This window comes from Pseudopipra pipra, chromosome 3, assembly GCF_036250125.1.
Source record: "Pseudopipra pipra isolate bDixPip1 chromosome 3, bDixPip1.hap1, whole genome shotgun sequence".
NCBI lineage: Eukaryota > Metazoa > Chordata > Aves > Passeriformes > Pipridae > Pseudopipra > Pseudopipra pipra.
The window spans coordinates 92742594-92768840 of record NC_087551.1 but is presented as its reverse complement, the minus strand read 5'-3'; the positions used below and the strand labels follow the sequence as shown (position 1 = coordinate 92768840).

General features: G+C 42.5%; 1 protein-coding gene across 1 annotated transcript; it reads right to left on the bottom strand.

The window, feature by feature from the left end:
* Nucleotides 1-2899: 2899 nt before the first annotated feature.
* GCM1 (glial cells missing transcription factor 1) lies at nucleotides 2900-10976 on the bottom strand. Its single transcript, XM_064647400.1, has 5 exons — nucleotides 10796-10976; nucleotides 8776-9028; nucleotides 7712-7824; nucleotides 6589-6717; nucleotides 2900-3505 (listed from the first exon to the last, which is right to left on the bottom strand). Exons 1-5 carry the CDS (start codon nucleotides 10895-10897, stop codon nucleotides 2900-2902), a joined length of 1203 nt encoding a protein of 400 aa, XP_064503470.1. The 5' UTR covers nucleotides 10898-10976.
* Nucleotides 10977-26247: the final 15271 nt, after the last annotated feature.

Sequence of the window (26247 nt, the reverse complement as noted above, 5' to 3'; positions counted from 1 at the left end):
AGAAGGCACGGCTCTTCTGTGGCAGGTAGCTACTGAGTGGAGCTGTGACTGCAGGAATAGCTTTCATTTTGGAAACCTTTTGATTCAGACTTCAAGGCAAACCAACAAAAAGCTTCTTCCTTCTCAGGCAGGAAGAAAGGTTGGTAGTAACTTTCTTTTAGGGAGGTTTTGTAGTAATAGTCCTTTAAGAAGCCTGTGAAACTTAGTAACTGGATGCTACCCATCTTCAAAAACTTGAAGAAATGGTTGATCTGCAGGAAAGAAAATCAGACATGAGGAAAAAATGCTAACAGCTGGGATTGGGACAGTGAAGCCACAGAACAGGTTATGGGATTGGTTATCAAATCCCTTTTGCTGGAAGTTTTTAAAAACAGAGGAAGGGATTGGTGGGTGTAAAGGGAACTGATATACTTTGGTGTGGGAGCACTGTCCAAGGAGACTTCTAGCCACACATCTGTATGGTACTATTGCTGAGAGAGAGGTGGTGCTGGCAGTATTGCAGCAGAGAAGTAAGGAATTCAGAGGAGAGGCAAGATGAGACAGAGTCGATGGCAGCAGGCAGCATGCCCTGTGTGGTCCCTCACTGGTGTGACTGGTTTGGCAGTTCCAGAGGAATCTCAGCTATGGGAGATGGAAGCCCAAGGGGCCCTGTCTGTCCCTAATCCTGCAGTTTACCTCCCAAAGCACAAGTGCTTAGGGCTCCTCTTGATTTTACTTTTTCTGTCTTAGAGGTGGAGGTTGTTAGAAACCTTGATCAAAGTTTCCTTCTCCTAGTTACTGATCTGAAGAATCATTATAAAACACACAAAGTTTGGAGTCAGTGTGAGAGTAACTCAGTGACTAAAAAAAAGTTTAGTGAATTGACCTTTACATACAATAGCACACTGTTACTTTGTGATCTACATTTAGATTTTTTTCCACATCAAACAAATCACTATGCATCCTCTGTTTCACAAATTGCAATAAACATTTTTGAAACACTCTATGAATAGAATTTGTTCTTGTCTTTTAAGTGTCTCTGAACTACACCCTTCACCAGGAGAGTGGTTTCCCTAGTAACTAATATATTTCAGTCTTAAAAAAAAAAAAGGAATCTAAAAAAATTAAAATGAGAGAAAAAAAAAGACTGAACACAAGATACACCACAATCTGAGGTAATGTGAAGTTTTTATTGCCACTTGCTTTGTAATACTGTCCGCCCAGATTCATCCCAATGAAAGGTTTATTTTGCCTCAGATTTCTGGGGCTTGACTTGCTCCACAGGCAGGGCAGGGCACAGTTACAACTGGCAGCTGGGCAGACCCTAGAGATGAGGCTCTCTACCTTCGGTGGTTAAAGGAACCAGCCATGAAATGCCACACATGACATCCCTCAGCTCTTCCTTGCAGAGGTGGCAGTGGGGTTGTGCGTAAGTGCCTCCTTCTGCGGGGGGGGGTAGGTGGCCCCTAAAACCCAGTCCAGAGAGCAGCAGAGGCCAATCATGCAGGAAAGTCATGCCGATGTCAATTGTGGGAAAAGGTGAAGGAATCTTTGCCAAAGATCTCTGAGCTGGCCACTAAGTTCAGGCAAGAAAATTCATATTTGGCACCCTACTTTTTTTAAGAAATGTAGGGAACTGATAGGTCCTGCTAAAATACAGCTTATGGTAGTGGTCAGAAAAGGGGGTGACGTATGGAACGGATGCTGGAGGATTTGTTACAGTCTGCAATAAAAGAAACAAAAAGTGGCTGGGAAAAGCAGCAAGGCAATTTATATTGAAAATATACGTATATGAAACTGGGTCTAACCCTGCAGAGGGGGACTTAGGGATAATGGTGTATTGGACATGATCTGTCAGTGTGCACATGCAGCCCAGAAAGCCAACTGTATCCTGGACTGTATCAAAAGAAGTGTGACCAGCAGGTCAAGGGAGGGGATTCTCACATCTACACTGCTCTCATGAGATTCCATGTGAAGTTCTGCATCCAGCTCTGGGGTCCCCAGCACAGGAAAGATGTGGACCTGCCAGAGAGGGCCCAGAGGAGGGCCACAAAGTTGATCAAAGACAGGGCTGGAGCACTTCTCCCATGAAAACAGGGCTCAGAAAGTTGGGGTTGTTCAATCCAGAGAAAAGCAAGTTTGGAGTAGACCTCACTGTGGCCTTTCAACATGAGGGGAGTGTATTACAAAGACAGAGAAAGACTTTTTGCCAAGGCCTGTAGTGATAGGACAAGCAACAATTGTTTTAAACTGAAAGAAGGTAGGTTTAAATTGGGCTTGAGGAGGAAATATTTTTATGAGGATGGTGAGGCACTGGAACAGGTTGCCCAGAGCAGTTGTGGATGCCCCATCCCTGGAAATGTTCAAGGCCAGGCTGGTTGGGGCTTTGAACAGCCTGGTCTAGTAAAGGATGTCCCTGCCCATGGGAAGGGGGGTTGGTCTGGATGATTTCTGAAGGTCTCTTCCAAGCCAAAAACATTGTGTGATGATTCTATACAACATGTGTGCAAGGCTGGTGCAGTGGAGGGACTTAGATCACTTCCTGAAGAAGCTGGAAGAGTGCAGAAGGTTATACATGACAGCTGTGGTCCTTGAGGTCATTCATCTGCACCTTCCACAGTCCCACAGCTTGAACAAAATATGTATTGAGGAGGGTTGAGATGCTACCAAACCAGAATGGCAGCGAGGCAGTTTGTAAGATCTGACACCTTTTATTAGATCAATGATATAGTGAGGGAGAATATAACAGTTTAAAAAAAGGAACAAAGACAAGCCTTCAGGTATGAAAGTCCCTCCTGGGGCCTGCAAGAGGAGCTAAAGCAGGAACTGGTGTGGTAGCACTTTCACATCCATGTTGTGACAGGGATGGAGAATTGTGCCCTTTGCCAGAGGAGGGGTGAGCAGAGACATTTACACCTGGTCACCGTAATGGGTACAGGTTAAAAACCATGTCATTGTGGCAGTAGTTGAGACCCACCTGGGGCCCTCCCTCGCTCACGTCTCCTTCACTTCCCCTCAAAGGTGCTGAGAGCTGGCGGTGGAGCTGTGCCCCACTCACCCTGGAGCAGGGGCCACTCTGACGTGCAGGGTAAGGTGGCAGAGAGAGGCAGCTGCTGCTGTAGGTCAGCAGGGATTTCTCTCCACAGGATCCATCTCCCAGAGGACCAGTGTTAGGCCTGAAGGAGCCATGGCCACCCTTTGTCACAGGCAGGACATGCTGGGTGCTGAAGTGGGCGCAGTGCTGGTGGGAAGGGGCTGTGCAGGGGACAGCAGGGCCACTGCACAGCCTCTTGGCACTGGGGATCCTCCCAAGGGATGGGCTTCGGCTCCAGGTCAATGCCTCTCCAGAGCCCTCATCCTCCCCAGCTGCCCTTGGGTACAGCAGCTGCCCAGAGCAGCTGCTCAGCGTTGGCTCCTGGGAGCTTTTGCTTAAATGTCCCCTGAAATTAGCAGGTATCACGTAAGCATCCGGCTTGGAAAGAAGCAAAGGCAATGCTTCTGGCATCGGCAATGCACCTGTCAGAGACTTGGGAAAGCAAGGCATAGGTTAGTAAAACAAGGTGTAGTCTATCAACCCTCCTCTGTGAGACCTTCACAAGTGCACTTGATTAATACAGGTAACAAAGCAGACAGTGTAGCAGAGCCTCCTTGTAGGGGAGTGACCATGGACTTTAGGGGCAAACCAAACAGGGCTCTCAGTTCACAGATTTGGGGTTGTTTCCTCAGGTTTTGCCCAAAGCCTGTTTCACACTGAAAGAATTGTTTAGACCTTGCGTTCGCAGCCCTTGGGGTCCACTGCCAGCATATACTGAGGAAGGACCTAAAAATGCAATTATGCTAATACACTTGACACCACAGAATTATTTTTTTTCTGTGGAGTTTGGAAAAGCTAGGTATATGATTTTTAAAAACTGTTTGTTTTGAAATGATCTTTTCACTACAATAATATTATGTGTCTCTTTTCAAGACTCTATTTCTAACTAATAAATTTTCCTATCTTTACATTTTTTTTACCCTGCAAACAGAAATTTCATTCAGGGATGGATCAGCACACAAGAATTATTCTTCTGGGTCCTTTGTTCTAGATATTTCATAACTTCTTTAATTGCCCTAATTATTGGTTTATAATTGTGCAAACTTCAATTCCTTTCAGAACACTCATTTGTGCTATCATTTCTGATGAGTACTTGCAGGTCTTTCTTCTTTATAATTCTGCTTTTTCATGCATTTAATTATAGTGATTTTTCTGACCACAAAGTAGCAAACCTTTCTGCTGTTCTCCACTCACTGAGAAGAAATGCCAGCAATCTGGTATAGGACCCAGCCCACCTTCAACAAAAGACCCATTGATGCCACAGAGAGAACATCCTATATATCACTTGCTCTATTTGGGGCCCATCTCATACCTTTTTCTAAAGTTCTCCTTCCTGGTCTCTTGTGAGCGCATTAAAATTTAATCCCTTCAGAATACATTTTTGCAGATTGAGCAACACAGGCTCTCTGTGTGAAACCAGATTCCTGAATTAGTTGTATCACTGCCAGTTTTGGCAGAACACAGATTTGGTGAGTTATTCCCAAGGAAAACCTGCTGAAGAGCCATGAACTGGAAAGCCAGTAGACAGTAAATAATATAACCTGACCATTTCAAACCTGAGAAAACCCAAGGGGAATAAGCAGAGGTGGAGGGGTGTGCTCACTTTTCCACAGCACCTTCTCCATGTCAGTGGAGAAGCTTGGGACACATGTCCCAAGAGACATGTGTGGAGAAAACCTCACTTCCTCTTGTCTGTCCAAGGATGTGGCAGTGCCTCCTGCATCTGAGGGTGTCCTCACAGCCCTTGACGGTCTGCAGGTGGCCAAATCCTGCTCAGAGGCAGCTGTCCTGCAGGAGAGCATTTCTCTCCCTGATGGACAATAAGTCTGTGAATAAAGCGATCCAGGCTTGCTACTGAAGTAACTGGGTTTTCTTAAGTAACGGCTGGGGGACTGGGGGAAGAAGAAGTAAGGATTTCTGATTTTGCCTTGTTAATGATAAGGGGTTTTTGTCAAGATACCATACACAGTATATAACAGGCATATCCTTTAGGTAATGCTATATATTGTATTCTATAATAAAACCCTCTTCACAGAAACACAGAATGGGTCAGGTTGGAAAGGACCACAGCGGTTTGTCTGGTCCAACCTCCCTGCTTGAACTGGGTCATTGTAGAGCCCATTGCACAGAACTGCATCCAGACAGTTCTTGAATATCTCCAGTGAGGGAGACTCCATGACCTCTCTGAGCAATCTGTTCCAGTGCATGGTCACTGCACAGTAAAGAAGTTCTTCCTCATGTTCCAGTGCAATATCCTGTGCATCAGTTTCTGCCCATTGCCTCTTGTCCTATTGTTTGACACCACTGAGAGGAGCCTGGCTCCATCCTGTTGACACCTCCTATTCAAATACTTGTAGACATTGATGAGGTCCCCTCTCATTTATTTCTTCTCAAGGGTGAACAGGCCCAACTCCCTCAGCCTGTCCTTGTAAGAGGGATGTTCCACTCCCCTAATCACCTTTGTTGCCCTCAATGGACTCAGAGAGTAAACAGTTTGTGTCTCTGTGTACGTGTACAGGCACACACAAATCTTCCTCCTGAGTTCAGGTGTTGCCAAAAGTATTTCCCAATTTTCAAGTGTTTATTTGTTACAACTTTCTCATAAGTTGGTGCAATAAGTTAAATCCAATAAAAACCTGCTAATGTTCTCCTTCAGTGTCAATACTGATTAGATTAAATATCTACTTACTTTATTCATAGATTTCTTTGCAATTAATTTTATTTATGGAGAGTACTAACAAAGAACTTGTAGGAAATTTTTCTAACGGTAACTCTTGCATTTAAAATAGGAAAGAGCTGATGCTCTAAAGCTATGCCCATACTGCTAAATGAAATGAAACTGAGGACTGTCATTGGCAACAAGGACCAAAAAGCATGGCCTGTCGGTGTCCAGACTACGTCCTGGCCTTGGGCAACTTCTGGACCTGAAGTGAAATGGACATGCAAGGGCTGTGTTGCAGTTCACCAAGGACTGTTTTTCACTGCATCAGCTTGAGGTTCTTAATTGTCCATGTCTTGTAGCATGATGGGACATAAGGGCACAGGCAGGTTCAAAGCCAGCTGTGTACAGTGAAGGGACCAAAACCTGATTCAACCTTGTCCAAAATTCTGCTAGGAAATGGTCTCTGGCACATACTGTCCTCCTGACCTATGCTAGAGCATTTTGTCTGTGAGCACGAGTTAGCACTGACCAAATCCACATCAGGGACCACATGAATAGTGGCATGACTGAGCCTGCCCTCCAGCCCTGCTTTGTTTACCAGTATAGATGTAATCTCCTGCTGTCAATCAGGCCAAAATTGGCTCCAGAGAGGGGGCACTGGCAGTGGATAGCAGTGCTGAGGAAGTCACAATGCTCAGGACAGCCCTTGTCCTTCTTGGCCTGATCATGGGGAGGCAGAATGTGGAGGTGTAAAGCCTACTACCACGCAGACCTAAAGTCCAGGTAGCCTCCACCATGCCTTGAACCATAGATTTTTGACCCCAAAATTTCACTGATCAATAACAAGAGTTACCTCAATCTCCTGTATTCTTTTTAATCTTATAGAAGATGCAGAAAAAGCTGTCTGTGCTTTGTGGATTGATCTTCTTGCTTCTGCTTCTAGTTTTGTTTCTGGACGTGGATGGTCATGAGCTCCTTTGGACTTCAGAAAGTAATTATGATATGTTAAAGTTAGAAACAACCTTGTTATTAATCTTAAGAGAGCAAAATTTGTAGCACAGACCAAAATCACACTTATGGCCTAATTTAATGCTCTATATTTGATATGAATTATTTAATGTGAGCTTAGGTAACAAACATCTCAGATAAAGTGGGATGGGGTAGAAATTCTCTGAAATCATAAAACCAGTGCACCACATTTATGTGTAGAAGACACTCCTCATACTAGAGCCCCAGCTGAAGCCACAAGGTCTTCTGCAGCTTGGCTAGAGTGTCCCTGTGGTTATTTCCATTCTTCTCACACTTTAGACATGTTTATCAGCATGTTAATTTCCATTAGCTTCCATAGAGAATTAATTTTATTTAGCCTGCACACAAGTGAAAGACTGGAAAGCAGGAGACAGTTCAGTAGTTATGGTAGTAAACTAGGACTAAAACCTCCAGAAATAGTGCCCATTATTTAAACACTTGCATACAGTCTTTTCCAGATATAAGTTACATATAAAGCACAGATGGCATTTTCCATAGACAATCCCTTGGGTACAACCATTTAGTGCTCCAAGATAGCCTCATGCTTATGCATGGTGCCTTACAGAAGGGAAGAGATAACATGGTATTTCTGGCTTTCTGAGGATTTGTTGGTTCCTATGTACCTGAGGCAAAACGCTTCAAAATCAACAGGTTTTCCCAGGAGCCTAAATGAAAAAATACACTATGCTTAAAATCATAGCAGTATAGGCTAATTTAGGCTGGAAATGGACCTCTGGAGGTCTAGCTCAACCTCCTGCTCAGGTAGGACTAACTTCAGAGTTAGATCAGGTTGCTTATGACTGTGTGAAAATCTTTCTCCTTACAGTCATTTGACCTTGTCACATTCAATGACCCCTATTTGCTGGAACAAAAAAAATTCCTTAATAAAACTTACAAAAACAATCTTTAAAATTAACTTGCATAATGTTAGGTAATTTTATACCAACCTGAAAAAATATAAATTGGCCTTCATGCCTCCAGAAGTTGGTAACTGGGTAACCACTATGGCCTCGGCAGGAAAGGAGTTTCAGTGGTCCATTGCAGTTTGGACAGCATTTCCCTGGAGCAAAGATAGTGGGAAACATTTTCTATACAACAGCGATCAGACGAATCCCATGGGACACAATGGTTCATTGGTGGTGGATTGCCACTTTGGTTTGGGGCTCAGAAACTACACTGAGAAAAACTACGCAAAAAACTTTCAAACATAAGCAAAAATCAATATAAACAAACTAATAATTGCCTTTATTCTGCCCATTATTAAATATAACTGTCAACAATTGTTTCTATTATAGATTTATTGCAATTTTATAATTTATTATCACAGTCAGTTTTAGTTGTTTTTCTCTTGTCAGTGTTTGGAATGTCATATGTGTTCTTGTCTTGACTTTTCTAGAAGACATCATTATGGCCTCAGTGAGTGCATGAGCAATACCTTTCTTTGGTCAAAATGTACATCAGATCCAGAAATCAGTATGTGCTAGTTCTGTTGAGCAATCACAATTGTTTGGAACTGTCTTATTAAAAAAAGTGCATGTGGCTCATGTTCTCTATTTGCATTGTCTTGCACCAGTGCTGTGACTGTGAGGCCAGTTTTCCAGTCATCATGGTTTATGAGCAACTTCTTTCCTGCAAGACTTGCCTCCTGAGTTACTCCTGGGCCAGTGCAATAATGAAGTCAGCACTCAAGTTGGCAAGAACAGCACAGTAGAAAGCTGCCTGCACTGCACAGCTTTCTCAGCAGCCTCTCTCATGGGCCTAAGAGGAATGCCTAACTAATAGAAATAGAGATGAAAAAAGTATTAGGGGAAAAAAAAATAAAAGAAACAAGCAGACAACTACTCCTCAACAGTAAGAAATGTAAAATGCATTGTTCCAAATCAAGAGTTGCATTGGAATATGAGGAATGGCAGAAGGAAGGCTGGATAATCCAAAGAGTATATAATACCTGGATTTATGTTGTGTTCACTTATGAACTGCCCATATAACGAACAGCCGTGTTCATACTCACGCTGTTGTTTTTGCCTGGCTTTATCACATATGGCTGGTCGTAGGTAGATCTTCCTTCCATCCGAAGTCGAGCAGTCGTTGCCACAAACCACCACCCCAAGGCAGGACTTTTTTAAGATGCGAGAGTTGTGGTTGTTGGTGTTTCTCATTGCCCAGCTGCTGTGGTGCCTCTGAGCATTTTTATCCTCTGAGCTATAGATATGTTTTACATAGGAATCTGGCCATTCTTGAAACCAGTCTATCTGTCTTACATCCTGTGGAAAAACCAAAGCAAGCCATGTTTTAGGCTGTGCAAGAGAAGAGAAGAGCTTGTGCAAGATCCAAGCAGAGCTGGTCCCCTCCTGGGTGTCCGCTAGCCGGGGTAACTCCAGCACCCCAGCAGGTGATGCTGGTTGTCAGGAGGGAAGACAGAAAAAGCACAGTTCCCTGTGGCTCCCCACAAGCCCCAGAGCATCAGGAAGGCCTGGCCAGGATGTTGTTCTCACTCACCCATGGGTCCAGCTCAGTGCAGGACCTCCTTTGGAGAGGAAGGTGAGGTGCTTGATGAAAAATAGCAGACACTTTCCTTGTAGGCAGCTGTCACTGCCTGGTTAACTTCTGTTAGCTTTCATGGCAGAGATCCTGCTCTGCCTTTCAGTCAGTTCAAAGCAGTGCTACGCTGAATCATTTGGTTTGATTTGGCTCAACTCGCTGGAAAAAGGGAAAAAACTGAGTCACACTGAGACTATGTCCAAATTTGTAAGTCTTCAGTTCATTTTGGCCTAACTGCCATGAAAGGCTTGCACAGGGATTTTTTTGAAGTCCAAAACAAAGAAACCTGACATCCTGGTCAGGTTTTATTTCCACTGATAAAATGATTGAAAAACCAAAGGACAGCACAATAAGGAATAATAAAAATAAAACTGGAAAAAAACCCCAAAGGACCAAACACACATCATCTCAGTGGGTACAGTCAACGCAGTAAAACGCAGTAAGCCATAAAGCACCTAACATACCTGCTGATGGTTTTGAGGGAAAAGGTCTCGTAAGGAGTAGAAAAGCTTAGTAGAAATTTCCTTTAACTTGCTAATCCCAGCCACTGAGATCCATGACAGCATAAAGAATATCAGTCGACTCTCATCAACTCCCATGTTCTCCTGGTAGCCACTGGATAGTATAGGAAAGGGGGTCAAGGAAGCCTCCAGACTAAAATGCAGGTGAAGGTGACCTTGAGGTGAAGGTCAGGGAAGGAGATATTCTGGAACATGGAGGCTTTGGGCAAAAAGCACTGGTATAGTATGGAAGAGGCTGGGATCCAGCAAGAAGACAGGTTTGGGAGGTGAAAGGCAGATCTGGACGCTGAAGGACAGCAGCAGGAGAAATTTGGCAGAAACATGCTGAGGTGAGGGACAGGGAGGTGATGTTGGTGTGCAGGGTGTGTGGGCTTTCACTGGAGAGCATGGTTGAAACTTTTAGACAAGAGAACTAGAAAAGGACAGAGGGAGGGGAAGATCAGTATTCTGCCTCTCAGCAGATCTCTGCTAACTAAGCAAGGTTTTCCTAGGTGCTCATGAAAGACTGTTGCCCTCATAAGGGAAGACAGCTTGTCTGCCTGGAGCCCAATCTGAAGTGAGACTGAGCACCCACAGTTCCAAGGCAGTTGTGGGTGCTGTGTTCCCTTCTCATAAAGTACTACCCAGGGCAAAAAACAAGTTCTGGACATCTCTGATTGAATGCCCACAGCAGAAGCTAACTTTTTCCCCTCTGCTTTCTATGCACCTCATCCACCAGTGGACTAGAAAAGCAATGTATCTTCATCATTGCTATTTTTCATGCATCAACAGCTCTTTCAATGATACTTTTTTAAGGAAAAATGCATAGATATGTCAATATTTTCTACCTTTTCAGTAAAACACTGCCCCACACCTCAAGGTGACAAAGAGAGTAAAGGCAACGAGGCATAGGTGACTGAGAAAGCACTTAAGATCAGTAGTGGAGATGACTGGTCAGAACAAAATAAAATTCTAATCACAGACACATACCTGGGGAAGTTTGATGTCATTGATATCCCAACTTGTCATTTCTCCATGTTGGGAAGCAGAGTTCTCCTGCTCCACAGCAGCTTCATCTGCACCTTTCAGCATTTTTGAATTCCTTCCCAAAGTTAGTGCGAAAGTCTCTCCTGGTTGCTTTTGAAGTTGCCTGGCTGTCAGCACTCTCAAGCAGTTTACAACCAGGAAGCTGTTTCCTGAAGCTAAATGATACAGAGGCTGCTCATTAAAGATAAAAATCAGTGTTCTTCTGCCAGAAAAACTTGTTCCATTAAAAGTTTTGTAAGCCAGCAAGGCAGTGGAAAATATAGCTTAGAGATAACCTGTGATGTTACAGACACATCAATTGCAGCACACAAATCGTGCCCATGTCATCTGTTTTGCTTTGCTCGATCTTCTGTCATACCAAATTTATAGTCATGTAACTCTGCTCACAGGCTCTTTCAACTCTGGCTCAGTATTTCCGGGGCCAAACTGATTGAACAGCTCAGCAGCTGTTAAGGGGTCTTTGAGTCACTGCTTACCCATTAGATATTTTGTGCACTGCAAGTGACAAAAGCAAGCAACAAGAGGGGTCTGCTTCATCACTTCAGATGAAGTAGTGCTCAACCATTTCACATATTGTTAGCATCTCTGAGAGATTACCAATTGCATGAGAGAAGTGTAGAAAAGGAGGTTGGGCTACCTGCATTTTCCTATCTCAATAGCAGACTGAAATAAAAAAAAAACACTAAGGTATGTTTGTTAAAACCAACAGGTTTTGCCTGAAATCTTATAAGGCAAGTGGCTGCCCTATTCTTAATTTCAGTACTAGCCAACCTGTTGTGCTGGTTTTGTCTGGATAGAGTTAATTTTCCTCACAGTGGCTAGTATGGGGGCTGTGGTTTTGATCTGTGCTGAACATGGGGCTGATAATGTAGTGATGTTTTTGGTTTTGATCCTCAGGGATCCCATGCATGAAAAATTTTGTTCCTTTTGCTAAGGAGAGAAAAGGCAACTCAATTTTCTTTTCCTGGAAACTGGAAAAGTTTCAGTATTTTTAGGATGGTTATTGTAGTTATGCCACTTAAGGATTTATTAAGGACTACTGAGTAGTGAGAGAAGTAAAATCTACTTGACGTGATTCTATTTCATAGACTTTATTAAGAATAATTTATTTTATTGTTGTTTCTTGGTCCTTGGAAAGTGATTTAGCTAGTCCTTAGTTGACCTATTTATAAAATACCTGTGATCTGTTATATTATCACCTCTAAAGGAAGAATTCGTGGATATTTGCAGAACACTTGAAACATTTGCCTGTATGGTGCTCTGGTAGCATAGTCAGAGCCCCACTGCCACACGTTCTGGCCCAGACTGTGGCAGTGGGGGAGAAAGAAGCAAAACACCCTCCATGGAAAAAGACCCCCACAGAGGGATGCCTGGTAGTCAGCACCAGTGTGTTCAGGAATGTGAACTGAGGCCGGTTCTGGAGGGCAACTCACAGGTTCAAATGAGATTTTACACCAGAGGAGAAGGGAACATAGCCACTCAGAAATATTAACAGCTTTAAGAAACATCAGGTCTTCATGTATTTTCATATTGTGCTACAGTGAAGATGGAGATAGTAAAGTCAGCACAACAAAATATGAGCTGCACTAGTAAACTAGTTGAATTTGCTAAGCAAATGACCCTTGACTGCTTGTGCTCTAAAACATGAAATGATTTGATACACAATCCAAAATTATAGTCTCATTGCTTTTAACAATACTTTTCAAAATGAGATAACTTAGAAATTGATTTTTAATTTTCTTCATTAGAGAAAATGGAGTGTTTCTTCTTTATACAATATTGATAGAGATAAAACAATAATTAAATATTACTATGAAGATTAATGGAAGATACAGATTATTGCATAATAGCACACACACAAAAATGAAGTTAGAGAGAATCATACATATTTAGCTACTTGAAAGCAAAGGATGAAATAGTAGCAAAAATCTGAGCACTAATTGAAGGATGATGTGGCATATCAAATTTATGATTGTTATTTGTGTATCTTTAATTATTACTAAAATGTAGCAGCTTTATAACTTCTTAGGTTTAAAATACAGTTTTCTCTCCCCTCCCCTTCCCCCCTCCTAAAATACAGAAGGGTGTAGAGGGAGCAGGAAGTGATTCTCATTTAACTGCCCAAGAGCCCAGGAGCACAGAGTGAAAGCAATTGGTAAATTCAAAAATGAGGCAAAGAAATGTATTTTTGGATCACTATATAATTGGTTTGTCTAATGAAGATTATTTCCTTCTCCCTACAAGCCTTGCACTTATTCCTTTAGACTCTTATGCTACAGCATTACTACTAGTGTTGGTCTAGTATGTCATGAAGGTTTAACACTAGACAAGACAAAATCAAAAACATAGGAAAGAAATAATATCTGAAGATCTGCTACTTAATCTGTATAATATCTGAAATATGTTATAATACATTTAGAAATACATTTAGAACAAGATATTAAGCCTTGTATTTTATGACTAGCAAGGATTAGGAAGATTTCTTCTATTTTCCTTAGAAGTACTTGGTGTTGACCATTTAGGAAAAGGACTATGAATTTTTAAAAGAAATTATGTACATTACCAATTTGCATGAGCTTAGAAGTTAAATTAATTCAATATAATCTGCACGCTCTTATTTGGAAGAACAGTCTGGCAGACTATAACCACAGATAGATGTCAGGAGTTCTTCAGCAGCCATCTACAAGGAGATCAAGGACTGGAAAAAATCCCGGAGCTGTAAAAAGCTTCTTGCATTCAGGCTCCCACTCTGGAGAGGGCTGTGCAAACCCTGCAGAGCAGCACTGAGGAAAGCAGCTGTTGCTGCAAGGGTTGCCCTCCGTTGTCTGGCTGCCCAGCTCTGCTGAAGGACAGTGGCTGGCACCAGGAACATGTGGATGTCACCTGTCGAAGAGCAGCCAGGCTCTTTTCTTGTATTTTTCTACCACCACATGAAGAAGGTGCTTTTGTCAGTGCTCCCATCAGTCTTCCTTTTGCTCTTTGGTGTCATCTTTCAGCAATGACAACCTCTAACTCACCTCAGGTGCAGTCAGCGGACCTTTACATGAGCTGAGTTACCTGTCCTGCCAACAGCCCATATTGCACTATCTTCCATGGCTGCTTTGTGCCCTGCCTTCAAGTGCATGGTTTTCCCTAACACTGAAAGTTCCTCCCTCCTAGTGGGAGCTCTCCTGCTTTTCCTCCATGAAGGTGTTTGCCTTTGCATGCTTCTTGTCCTTCTTTGGTCTCACTTTCATTACTGCTGCGTTTCATCGTGCAGCACCACAGGAACCAAGGAACAAGCATGTTTGGATGACAAGTCTCTTATACCAAGGTGCTACTGATACTCCTTGAAAGATATTTCTCCAATTTAGCCTGTTGTTTTTTTGTTTGTTTTTGTTTGGTTTTTTGTCTGTTTGTTTGTTTTTGTTTTGTTTTTTTTCCCAAAAAAAATTCTGTAAACTTAAAAGTAACAATTTTATCTTCCAGTTCAATCTTGCTATTTGATAAGCAGTAGGATGAAGCAACATGATTATCTCCCAGATGTGGAGCATAAACTCACTACAAATAGACACATAATTTGTAATGAGGAGATAGATTCTGCCTGTGGAAAAAGCACTGGGGGTGTTGCTCATTTTCTGGAGACAAACTTTTGTTCCCGGGTTGCCCTGATGTATCCTCAAGTTGGCTACCCCTGTATTCAACATCATTTGAAATGCTTATGCTGTCTTCACCATTCAGTATCCAAAAGTGAAAGTTTCTGCCTTGTGGTCTGGCTCTTTGAAAGAAAGATGGACATATTTGGAGATGGAAGTACTTTTAAATCCTTGGTTGGTTTTGTTTATCCTTTGTTTCTCTTTAATTCTTTTCTCAAAACTGGCCATTGATATTAGAACCAGTTGATAAACTCATATTTTTGTTCAGTTACCATATTTCTGAATTCTGGACTGCTCTAGATAAGAAGTCAGTTGCAGGTAGTGTAGTTCTTCTAGCTTTGCTGCTCCAGTCACACTCATTGAACAATTTTTTAAAAAATGCTTTTATTTAAAAATTTTGTTTCCTACTTGTTCCAGATATCCTCTTTCTAGAGTGCTGTCTCAAGTGATATATTCTGCAGGGTTCTCCGCTGGTCACTTCATGTAAAACAGACACATCTACACCGTAGATTATAAACCAGACAGATTAGCAGAGAATTCACCTCAGAGCTCAAACACTGATGGATGTCTTGGACTCTTTTTTATCAGGCTACAAATATGTAGCTTGCATCACCCTTGCCCTCATGGGGTTAGGTCACTACTCAGTACAGCTGCTCAGGGTGGTTCTGCCAGACCATTTGGGAGGTGCTGTGTGTTGCCTGCTGGTGTTGCACAGACCAGAGATGCACATCGTAGCACCTTAATAACGGGATTTTTCAAATCCTGCTGTTGACACGGTAATTTCTTGAACTGCTCTTACTGAACAGCTTTCAATCATCTCAGCTTTTCCTGTGTCAGCTAAACAGTCATTCAGCTGCAATATTCTCATTTTTCATTTTCTATTTACTTCCCTGGCTATTTACAGCTGAGAGATGCACTTGGGGGCACGATTTGTCAGAGGCTCTGCCACATGAACCTCATGTCCACCCACTCATATCGCACAGAGTAAATATCTCTGCCAGGCCTCTCAGTCCCTCTTCTTGAGGAAACTGATGTTCCTCCACCTGTACATTATCTCCTAAGCAGTGTTCTCAGCTGGTAGTCTGGTAGTTGAATGACTTACTATTGAACAGAATGCTATCAATAATCCTTTGAAAGCTCCTTTTTTTTCCCCCTCCTCTCTCCAGGGCAGTGTTTTAGCATCAACTGCTATGAATGTATCTTTTTCTTCTATGTGAAGAACATAGTTCCAAGTGAAAGGTTTGGGACCTGAGCTCTTTTTAATCATCTGTTTGGATGCTTGAGTGTATGCAAATACATATTTACTTTATTCCTTGGCAGTTCTTTATTAAAGCTACAAGATGTAATGCTTTGGTGGTGAAGTCTAGCTTTTTATTCATTTTGTTGACTCTTTATTTTTTTTCTCTTAACATATCAGACACTTTGCAAAGCATGTGGGTTTGATCCCCGTATGGGCCATTCCCTTAAGATTTGGACTTGAAGATCCTTGTAGGTCCCTTCCAACTCAGAATATTTTGTGATTCTGTGATCTTCTTGACTGTATAAACCATATATATTGGTGGATTTTTGGTTTTGGCTTTGTGTTTGTGTGGCTTTATTTGTTTTTTTGGTTTTTTTTTCACTGAGATCATAAATTCAAATGCTTTCACTGAAATCACTGGCTTTCATGGATTATCTAAAATTTTAGTTGGAATGCTTTTTATGGGTCATATGCTTAACTATTACAATCTTTTAGTGACGGTATTATGATGTAATTTAAAAATTACTTTAGTTTATGGCCATTCTGCTTTCTTATTTTGCTAGTTTCCAAAGCCTAGTGCATTTACTCATTTTGTTTCTTCATCTGACATTCCACTCCTCACCTTGCTTTTGCATCTGGTGCAAATACATATAATTTTGCAATTCTGCCTGGCATGAACATCACATGCATGCAAAATCCCATCTCATGGATTGACACTTGCTTTTCTCTTCCTTGCAATTCTGTAATTTTGCCTGTTGTGATTTAAAGAATGTGTAATTGCTAAATGAGTTGTCTGTCATGTCCATCTGCTCCATAACAGGAATTTGGTATATCACTATGATTATTGTTTTTCTTGTTCCCACTCTCTTGTTGCAATATGCATTCTAATTTTTGTGTTGTAGGAACTGCCTCATTTCTGATACCTCTGACAGCACGGGCTGCTTTTCTCCATGGTCAGGTGGAGAATCATATCTACTGAATCCATCCTCAGCTGCAGGTAATTCCAAAATAAATTCCTATCAGTTAATCATGCCCTAACTTCAGAACAGCCACTGTTTCTGGTATAATCAGCTGCTGGGGAGATCCTATATGTGTTCCCCCTTTTATAGACTACATTATCTCACAGATTCAAGTGTTCAGGTAGAATTATAAAACTAACTAGTTTGGTCTGCCATACTTTCAAGAACGAGAGGAATTTTCCCACAGCCTGGGCAACTCCCATGGTGTGGGAGAAACTGAGTTTTGTTCTGGTTGCTTACTTTGCAACAGGGTATAGCTCGCTTTACTCCTGAGAAATCGTAGCTATTTTTCCCATCGGACTGGGCTCAGTATCCAAGGGATTGGTGGAAATTTTAACAGTGACACAAGATCAGATCTTTTACAGTTTGGGGAGTGCCAGATTATGATTGATTATCTTTTCGATTCCAGGTCCTATCTCTGTTGCTTTAGGAGAGAGGAATCCCAGCTATAAGCCTAGGCTTGGCAGTCTGGTGTAGCTTCCTGAGGTTGTTTCTGTCACGCCTTGGAATTCCCTACATGCCATTGGCCTCTTCTACTGCAACCCAACAAAAGTTGCTCCAATATCCTCTTTGCAAACATTTTCTCCTTCGCCTTCATAGCAGTTCCCAGCAACTATTTCTGTAGGTACTCAGCAAAACTTGTGAAGGCCAGCTGCACTTCTGCCTTATGGGAACTGGAAACAAGCCAGATCCAGACAGATATGTCCACCCACATGGGCAGTCCCTGACAGTACTGATCAGGTGATAATTATTGCCTCTTTCTTTGTCAACATTATGGCCAACATGATCTTTTCTCATTCAATATCCATCTATCACATTAGTGCACTTCTAAGCTGTCTCTTTCTCAAGACTGGCTTGAAAAAAAATCTGCTTTCTTATAAGTTCTCTCTGTCCTTGCTATTGTATCTACCCCAGGAGCAGGGGACCCAACTGAGTTTCTCAGTCTTCTGAGCTGGTGTCTGATACCCACCATATCCCCACAGGAAGGAATTCACTCCCACCATTTGTTTCCCTCTACAAAAGGCCTGTGAACCCTCCCTGTATTTTCTCCTGGTTCTTGCTGTGGTAGCCACTTCACAGCACAGATTCATATTAGGACACCTGTAACGCCAATCATGTAATCCAATGGCACAAGACAACACCTTGTTCTCTAAAAATCCACTGCAGCTAAGGTCTCACATGCTAATAGATGAATTTCCTAGAAGTGGTGACAGCAGCATTGTTCCCCATGTCCCTTGCCCTGCTTTCTTTCTTCACTCACACTCACCTATCCCCCAGCTAGCTGGAAAGTGCACAGTACAGTGCCCACAATACCTACAGCTTTTCCAAGTTGTTTTTACATATAAAATAATAGGCAGCAAAACTAGTAGCTTAGAATGGCTGCTTTGTTCTTTAGCTCTGAGGCTGATCTCCCCTCTTTTGCCTTGATTGAGTCATGTTTGCAGAAGGAGTGACTAACTTGTCAGGCAGTCCTGCAACCTGAACCCCAAGCTCACCAAAATCTAGGTATGTCTCTAATAAAGTAAGGTAGCTGGTTAGGTACTGGAAGCTGTGCAGCTGCATTACCAGGTTGCTGTGCCAAGGTTACTTAGCTCTGCTGGCTGTAGTTTTTCTGTCTGGCACTACATCATGACAGGAGAATTTCTTTCTGTCTTTCTGCTCAGTTTGACGAGCGTCAGACCAGCCTTGCTATAAAAGCCCACCCACATCAGTGGCCTGGTACTGCAGGTTGTTCTGTGTCTGCTCCGAACAAACCACTGCCCCTTCGGAAGACGGACTCTGTGTTTGAAACAAGATACAGTACAGTTTTCAGCATATCTAATAACACGGTGCAGCAATTTTCAGGTAATTTGATGACACACTCCAGTGACTGCCTACGTAGGCGCTGTCATGCTGTGGCACAAACTGCAGCAGGAGTTTGATAAGTACCACTGGGTTTCCTTACACATCCTATTGCTATCAGCACAGAAGGACAAGCCTGTCTTTCACTTTCTCTGTGTTTTGCTTGTCCATTTGTCATTCATGAAGATGAAGCCCAGCAGCTTTTTCTGCACAGACTGTTACTGAACTAAAGTCTTCAGACTTGTATCTGTGACAGCAGCGAGAGAGGGCAGTGTGCAGCATGGTCCTGGTCCCACAGAGCCAGGGACATTGCTACTGGCACTGACATAGGACAGCAGAGATCTAGGGCAGAAGCTATGGCACGGTGTGCATTGACCAAATGCAAGTTGTCATCAACTTTCCTGAAATCTCAAACCTTGGCACTAGTTCCCCTCTGTGGGGCCACCAGGAGCAGGAAGACAACGAATGAGAGGTGACAGCAGACAGGGAACCTGTGTGTTTGGGCAGAAGCCTGTGGGTACACCCATGGTCTGGGTATGGCAGGAAGTCTTACTGATTATGTGGTATTATTTATATATCTTAACCTTATGGAAACAATGGACCCATAGTGCTGTACAGCTCACTACAAAGCACTGATACCAAAATAATTTTACTGCTGTTTTCTGAATTACCTTTCTTCTAGTTGGATTTTAGCTAGGTGCTTCTTTGGGGATCATCTAATTTTATGCCAAAAAGCCATTTTTATTGTTGTTTATAAACAAGTGAAAATTGCTTTTTACACCCTTCTCCCTTCCCAATTACTTTCAAGGCTGCTAGACAGAAGTTCTTGCAAAGTGATAAAGACAAAGAAAGTCAGGATGTTCTTGTCTGTTCCTTCCACAGAATGTGCATGACTCTAATTCACCTTGAAAAAGGCAGCAAATTAATCTGGAAAGCTCCATATGAGAAATTACAACTTCAAGAGTGCTTCTAAAATAGTGGTGTCCTAGTGCTCTAATGGGCAGCAGTTTTCATACCTTCTTCAAAAGCTTGTGCCTGCACTCTGGTCAGAAACAAATTTTCACTACTCCCTCTTCACCAGGTGAACCCTCTCTCCTTTCCACGTGGATTGACTACAGTTTAGTCCTCTGGCTTTGCAAATGATGATTTGCATTCTTAGCTGCTGTTCACCCACTTCATTTTGCTGACCTTCCTCCTCACGTAAAATGTAAAATACTTGAAATATATAAGTTTTAAGTAGGTACAGGCAAGAGACGCTCCTATAAATTACCTTGCACATAAAGATGATGTTTTCTAATCTTGCTGTTACTGTGCATATTTGGGGGCACATAAGCTTTCTATCGTATATTGACCCTTAAGGCAGTTGAATCACAGAAATTAGTCCCAAGAAGTTTTTGTATAGAAAACCAGAAAAAAGCAACATGAAGAAAAGGCCCATACTGGCTACTGACATAAAAACTTGGTCATACAGCTTCTCTGAGGCACATGTGGAAAGTGAGGACTGGGATTGGGTATTGGGCCTTTAGTGAGTGACCATCCCAGAGGTGGAGACTGCTGCTGTCAGCAACAGCTGAGCTCACCAAGACTTTTTTTTAAGCCACGAAACTCACTTATTTATATATAAGGAACTTGTGCAAAGGGGCTTTTCAGCCATGACTACAGCAATCACTACGACATCTATTAGTCACATAACAGAAAAAAAAAAAAGGCAAGAACATGTAACTTCTTGGAATGCAAAGTTTAAGTGGTTACGCATTCAGGGAAAGCTGCCTCTTTCACTCCCATTCAGCAAATTCTTCAAAAGGAAAAAAAAACTTGAATCAGTCATCTCATTCAGAACAAACGTCTTCTTAGGGCAAATAAGAAAATAAATGGCCGGATTTGGGATAAACATCCACTGTTAATATCATACCCACCACGTTACACAACACCGAGGGAAAACAGAGAACAAGATGGGAAAGGACTTTGTGCAGGTGCAAGATGCGCAACATGTCCTTACACTTTGCTCTGGTCCATTTTCTGTCAGTCTTTGACAACCTATGGAGATTGTTCACAAGGTAAAATTACTTCCTTGAACCCTTCCTTGGCTAAACAGCCCCTGTAAGGATCTCCGGTTAAAATGCTGTGGGGCAGTCAGCTGCCTGTGTCAGTTTTCCTGCTTTCCTTACTTTCTTTATATTGTGCCTTTGTTAGTATGAAACCAGAGCTTTACTGCAGTAAAGCTGCTGCCTGTAGTCTACAGGCAGCAGAAAACTTGGACTGACTTTCAGGATCTTGAGAAATCAGCAGTTTCCACAGAGATGGCACAGAGGGCCCTACAGTGCTGGAAATGCTCCAGCATAACTTCAGGAATCACCATGTCACTAAGCTCCATAAAGGGCAAACTCCCATTTGAATTGAGAGGGAACTGGAAGCAACAATCCCTAACCACAAATTTGAAAGGGATGTGTATAAGGTGCTCGAATTGTTTTGTGGACAGACACTGTCTGCTTGTTCTGGATGTTACTAGGTCCAGTTTCATATGCTGTGCCTTCATATTTAGCACAGATACGTGAAATTTAAAAAATGTTCCAGAATTGTAAAGCTGGGAGTAACAAACTTTGAAAGTCACCTAAACTCACTGCTTGTCTGAATTGCTTCTTTCTAGTCCAAGCTATGTGCAGTTTGTGCCCAAATACACAGTGTTTTTCCAGTTTTGACTTAAGGTAGATTTTTATTTTTATTTTTCTAGAGGAAAGTGCTCTGTAGTGCCTTAATAAATAAGGAATGGACACATGTTACAAAAGGTCTCAAAAATACATTGGAAAATAAACACTACACGGCTAAAATATGCTTTATACTCCTCAGTGGTAATTGATTACCAGCCCTAAAATGATTGGAAAATCTCAAGAATAACTTGCCAACTATTTTCAGAGAGCTGAAATGGGCTGTGTGTGATGAGATCGTTAAAGAGACCAAGAAAAAAAGTATTCAGTGCAGTTTCCCATCTATTAGGTTACTTGGCCTCTTCAGCAGTCTCCAGAGAAAGCCTCTGGCTGCTTCTTAAGGTCACTGAATCATTTCACTATAATAAATGATCTCGCTAGCTGAAAATGTTGGAGAGGCTCCCTGTGCCTCCATGTTGCTGTATCAGTGAGTCACTTCAATCCCTGTGCTCATGGGTGAGCATGCACCACACCCAACCTGCCGGCTGCCCTGGCCATGTTGTTTTCTTTGTCTTCCTTCGTGTGCTTTTACTTTCATAACCACATTAAACTGATAGAGATCTGTGTATTTTACAGTCTGTGGACAGAATGAGAATAGAGAGCAAAAAAGAAGGCAAAACCCCACTACACATGATTCAGGCTCCCTGATCTTGGGAGTCTTTGCCACTTGGAGGCAATTACAGGAAGGAGTCAGCAATGTTCCCTCAGGGCTGTCACAGAGCAGGAGGACAAAGTGTCCCAGGGCAGGAACAAAGCTGTCTTCCGCACCACTTGAAGCTTGGAAACAGAGAGTGTTGACAGTCAGGACTGAAAGGTGTGCCAGTTTAAGAGTGGTTGACATGCATGGTTTAGCAGTCCATGTAATCAGTAACAGAAGGAATTGTAGGTCCCAGCAGCCATGATTCTGCCACAAAGAGTGGCAGTATCTCCCAGCTGTGATTCAACAGAGCATGGATGAAGAAGACCAACAAATCTTTGATAAATGCCTTTATTTCCCTCAGTGGGAGATAGCAGACTGTTCCCTTGGAAAAACAAATTACAAAAGCATTATCTGCAAGCCCCAGTCAACATTTTCTTCCCTTACCCCCAAGTTTGCAAGACATTTCTCTTCCAGCTTTGTTTTCTATTTCATCTTTATAACTTGCCTTTCCGTAGAGCTCAGTCCTCTATTAGACTGAATCCTTGTAGGACATGGGAACAAATAAGCACCACTGGGTTACTAATGGGGTAGTTCAGTAGTGCTGGTTACAAACCAAGCTACCTCTCAGTCACTCTCAGAGTTCACCTATGCAAAGTTCGTATGCTACAAAACTGTCACTGGCTTTCCACTGCAGCAACTCCCATTTGGGCGTGTTTGGCTTGGGCTGAGTCCAAGGTACTGCATTCCCCTTTTTTGGAGTAGCAATGTTACTGCAGTTGCTTCCTCCTGTAAACTAGACCTCAGATGTCTGTCTCCTCTGGCTCTCGGCACTGCTACAATCACAGAATAATTTGGGATAAAGGGTCCCTCTGGAGATCACCTACCTCACAGCAAGGTTAACTTCAGAGTTGCAGCAGGATGCTCAGGATCGAACCAGTGGAGCATCTCCATATTGAGATCCCACAGCCTCTCTAGAAAGCCTGTGCCAGAGTTTACTCTCATTGTGAAGAATTTCTTTCCTTACATTTAATCCTCCCTTGCTGCAACTTATGCATTTTTTCTTTCATTGTACCTCTTGATCTTCTGCTGTGCCCCTCCAAGGAGATTCTACTCCTCCTTATCACCCTCAGGCAGCTGAAGACAGCAGTGAGTTGTCCCCCCCACTTTACTCTGCAGCTCCCTGAATCTCAATGCCCTCTGGTAGACAGAGGACTTAGAAACACAGGCATCCTCGAAAAGTGAGGACAATTGAGATTTCAGACATCTTAAGTACAAACAAGCTGCTCCCAGATATCTCAAATTGCCTAAAAGCCCAGTGGAGCTGGGTATACAGCCTCACTCAATTAAAAGTTAAACATGGGATGCTGCCTGCACATATTACAGTCTCATGCTGCTAAAGACCCAGGTATGATTTGATCTGGGATCTTCAGTTTCAAAGGACAAAAGAGTCAAGCCAGTGTGTCCTCTAATTTTGCATCTTGCAGACCTCTTCATTTCCCCACCAGATTACATTATTTTTAGAATGTGTTCAGTGTCCTTATGACCTGGTTTCTTCACATTATACCAGGAATGATTAACGTATAACCTTTCCCTTGAGAGGAACCTGCATCTCAACAGTCAGCAAAGTTATTACAGTTCTGCAACAAAAATGTACTTCTGGTCTAATCATAAATGTTTCTGACCATTATTTTGAGAAGATGTTGCTTCACTGAAGTGATTTGATCTTTTAGCAGTGACAAGGCTTGTTTTCATTTGCTTTAGTATGACAAATATCAAACAGGCTTCTGGACGCTTCAGACTGTGTGTTTTCTTTTAATTTATGTTTTACTACTGCTTGTAGGAGAGTATTTTTGTGTTGTGTTTCTCTATAGATCATTTTGACAGAAATGGAGATGTATTTTTTCCATAGGGAACCCCTCCCATATTTTCAAAAAAATAACTGAAAAATATCAGCTAAAACAAAGAGCAAGGAAATGTTGTCTTTAAGCCTCAGTGACACCTGGCGTTCAGGCAATGGATATGGTAATTCCCTAGGGGAGGGGTTCCCAGGGAACTTGTCAGACCATTGCAGTGAGTGCATCTGAAGGGACAGTATATTAATGCAGTAGCATCATGGAGGAGAGAGAGTGAAAACTTGCCCCCAAATACTGGCCATCTTCACTTCCCTGGGGCGTGAGCCAGCCAAACATAGTGCTGAGGATGGGCCCAGGAAGATCGATGGGACTGAGGGAAGGAGGAAGACCAGCAATCCTTTTCCTTCCTCTTCCATTGCCCCCATACTCCACCATATTTCAATTTCCCCCCAGAATTAGTCTCAGCTTGTGCTGAGCTCCTATTGCCCAGGACAGAGGCCAGCTGCCAGGAGAGAGGTGTTCCCACACAACCCACATCTAGCCAAACTGCACCATCCTAAAGGCATCAAGGGTTAATATGTGACACTATTTTCAACAGCAGTATTGGGATGCTATTTGTGGTGCTCTGATGACAACCTGTTTCTCCCTCTATAGATATTTAAATGATTCTGCTCAACAAGAGCCATCAAGACTGGAGACAAGGGTTATAAAATGCACAAGAGTTTTCAGTAAAGAAAACATTACCAGGTAGCTAAGTCCAGAAGGTGCTCCTAGCAAACAGCAGCATCAGTGAATGTGGTGGAAGTCCAGCACCAGATTTCTGTACAGACAAGATGAAGAGAGCAGCGTGATTGCCAGCAGAACTGGTAATCATTTGACCCAGACTAACATCCTTAGAAACAAAACCATGCCTAGATGGTGTATGTGGCCATTTGACATAACACCAAAGAAAGAATGGAGTAAAGACAGAGAACACATTTCTTAGTGCTGCTTGAAGGAAACCTACCCATCAAGCCTGAGCTGTGGCTGCTCTGCAGAGAGGAGGGATGGTTTTGGGTGTCCATCAAACACCTACTGCTGAGACGGACAGTAACTGCAGCCAATCAGAATTCTGATCTGGTGGTGTGTTCTCATCTGTGCAGAATCTCCCCTGCCTTGCTGAAAATGAGAGCAGTTCAGTTCACATTCTCCAGTTTCTTTTCCTGTCCCTCTTCTCAAAACTGCCACAAGAGTATCCTTCTTTCTTGCCTGCTAGAGTCTCTCCTCTCATTAGCTTTTTCTTCTAGCAATCTGTGTGTGTTCTTCTTACTGTGAATGTTTTCATCTGAACTGTGTTTCCTCATTTTTTCCTAACTAGCTGCTTGTTATTCTGAGGTGTCACAGCAAGGAGGATGCTTTCTTCTGTAATATAGAGGAGCTGCTGTCCTAGCATCACCCTTCGGGGTCCTCTTCCAAGGCCAGAGACTTTGGGATTTGCTTACCTAAATTTACCTAGTATAAAGCATGATAGATACTGAATGCTATTAAATAATTACCAGCCATTTGTATGTGCTGGACAGGTGATGATGTATTATGTTAATAACACTTACAGGCTAAGCTTTAATGTAAAAATAGATTTGATTTGAGATTTTGGCTGAATTTGAGTGTTTATCTTTTTTATTCCCTGCTTAAACAGATAAATTCACCTCTACCTGTAAAAAGCTCTGAAACAGTCCTGGGTATCAGGATACACAGATCTGCATTCTGATCATTAAAAAAAAAAAAAAAAAGAGCTCTTGCTTTTCCCTGAAAGCCAACATTCCCAAGGTTATTTGTGCAATCAAGGTCAGGTGCATCATAAATGCTATTACGTAGGATATGCTTGCTTTTAATCTCCTCCTTCTTTATGACCCCTGTTTCCACACTAGGAAATGCTCTTGATTACGGAGTCTTTGCAGCCGTGAAATAAAAGACAACATGCTGGTTTATTCCTCTGCTATTCAAAATCAATTATACTCTGTTCAACTGTGCTACTACTAGAAACTACTGTGCAGATGTTTCCAATATAAGTCAGGAGCTCTGTTTAACACCTACCTTTCTGCCCCATCTTCCTCTTTTAAGAAGGGGCTAAACATGGTCTTTGAGGAACATATTACAGTGCAATTGCAAGTAAAAAGTCTCTGACTGTGAAGTCTGTATCATGATATAAATATTGATCTACCTCCTCTCTTATACTAAATACTGTCATATTTGTCACCGGTGTCAGCTCCAGTTTTCTATGCAATCCTCCTGGTTCCAGGGTGTCGGCAGCAGGAGCCTGTCCCCAGCTGTCACCTCACAGGCGCCGCCAGGAGAGGGCATCGGCTCACAGTGCATCCCCTCGGGTGCGCAGCCCCCAATTATCCCCCCACCCCGCTTTTGGTCCTAGGTGCTCCCCGTCCCTATCGGGACTCACAGCCACCTCCTGTGCTTCTCCCTCTCA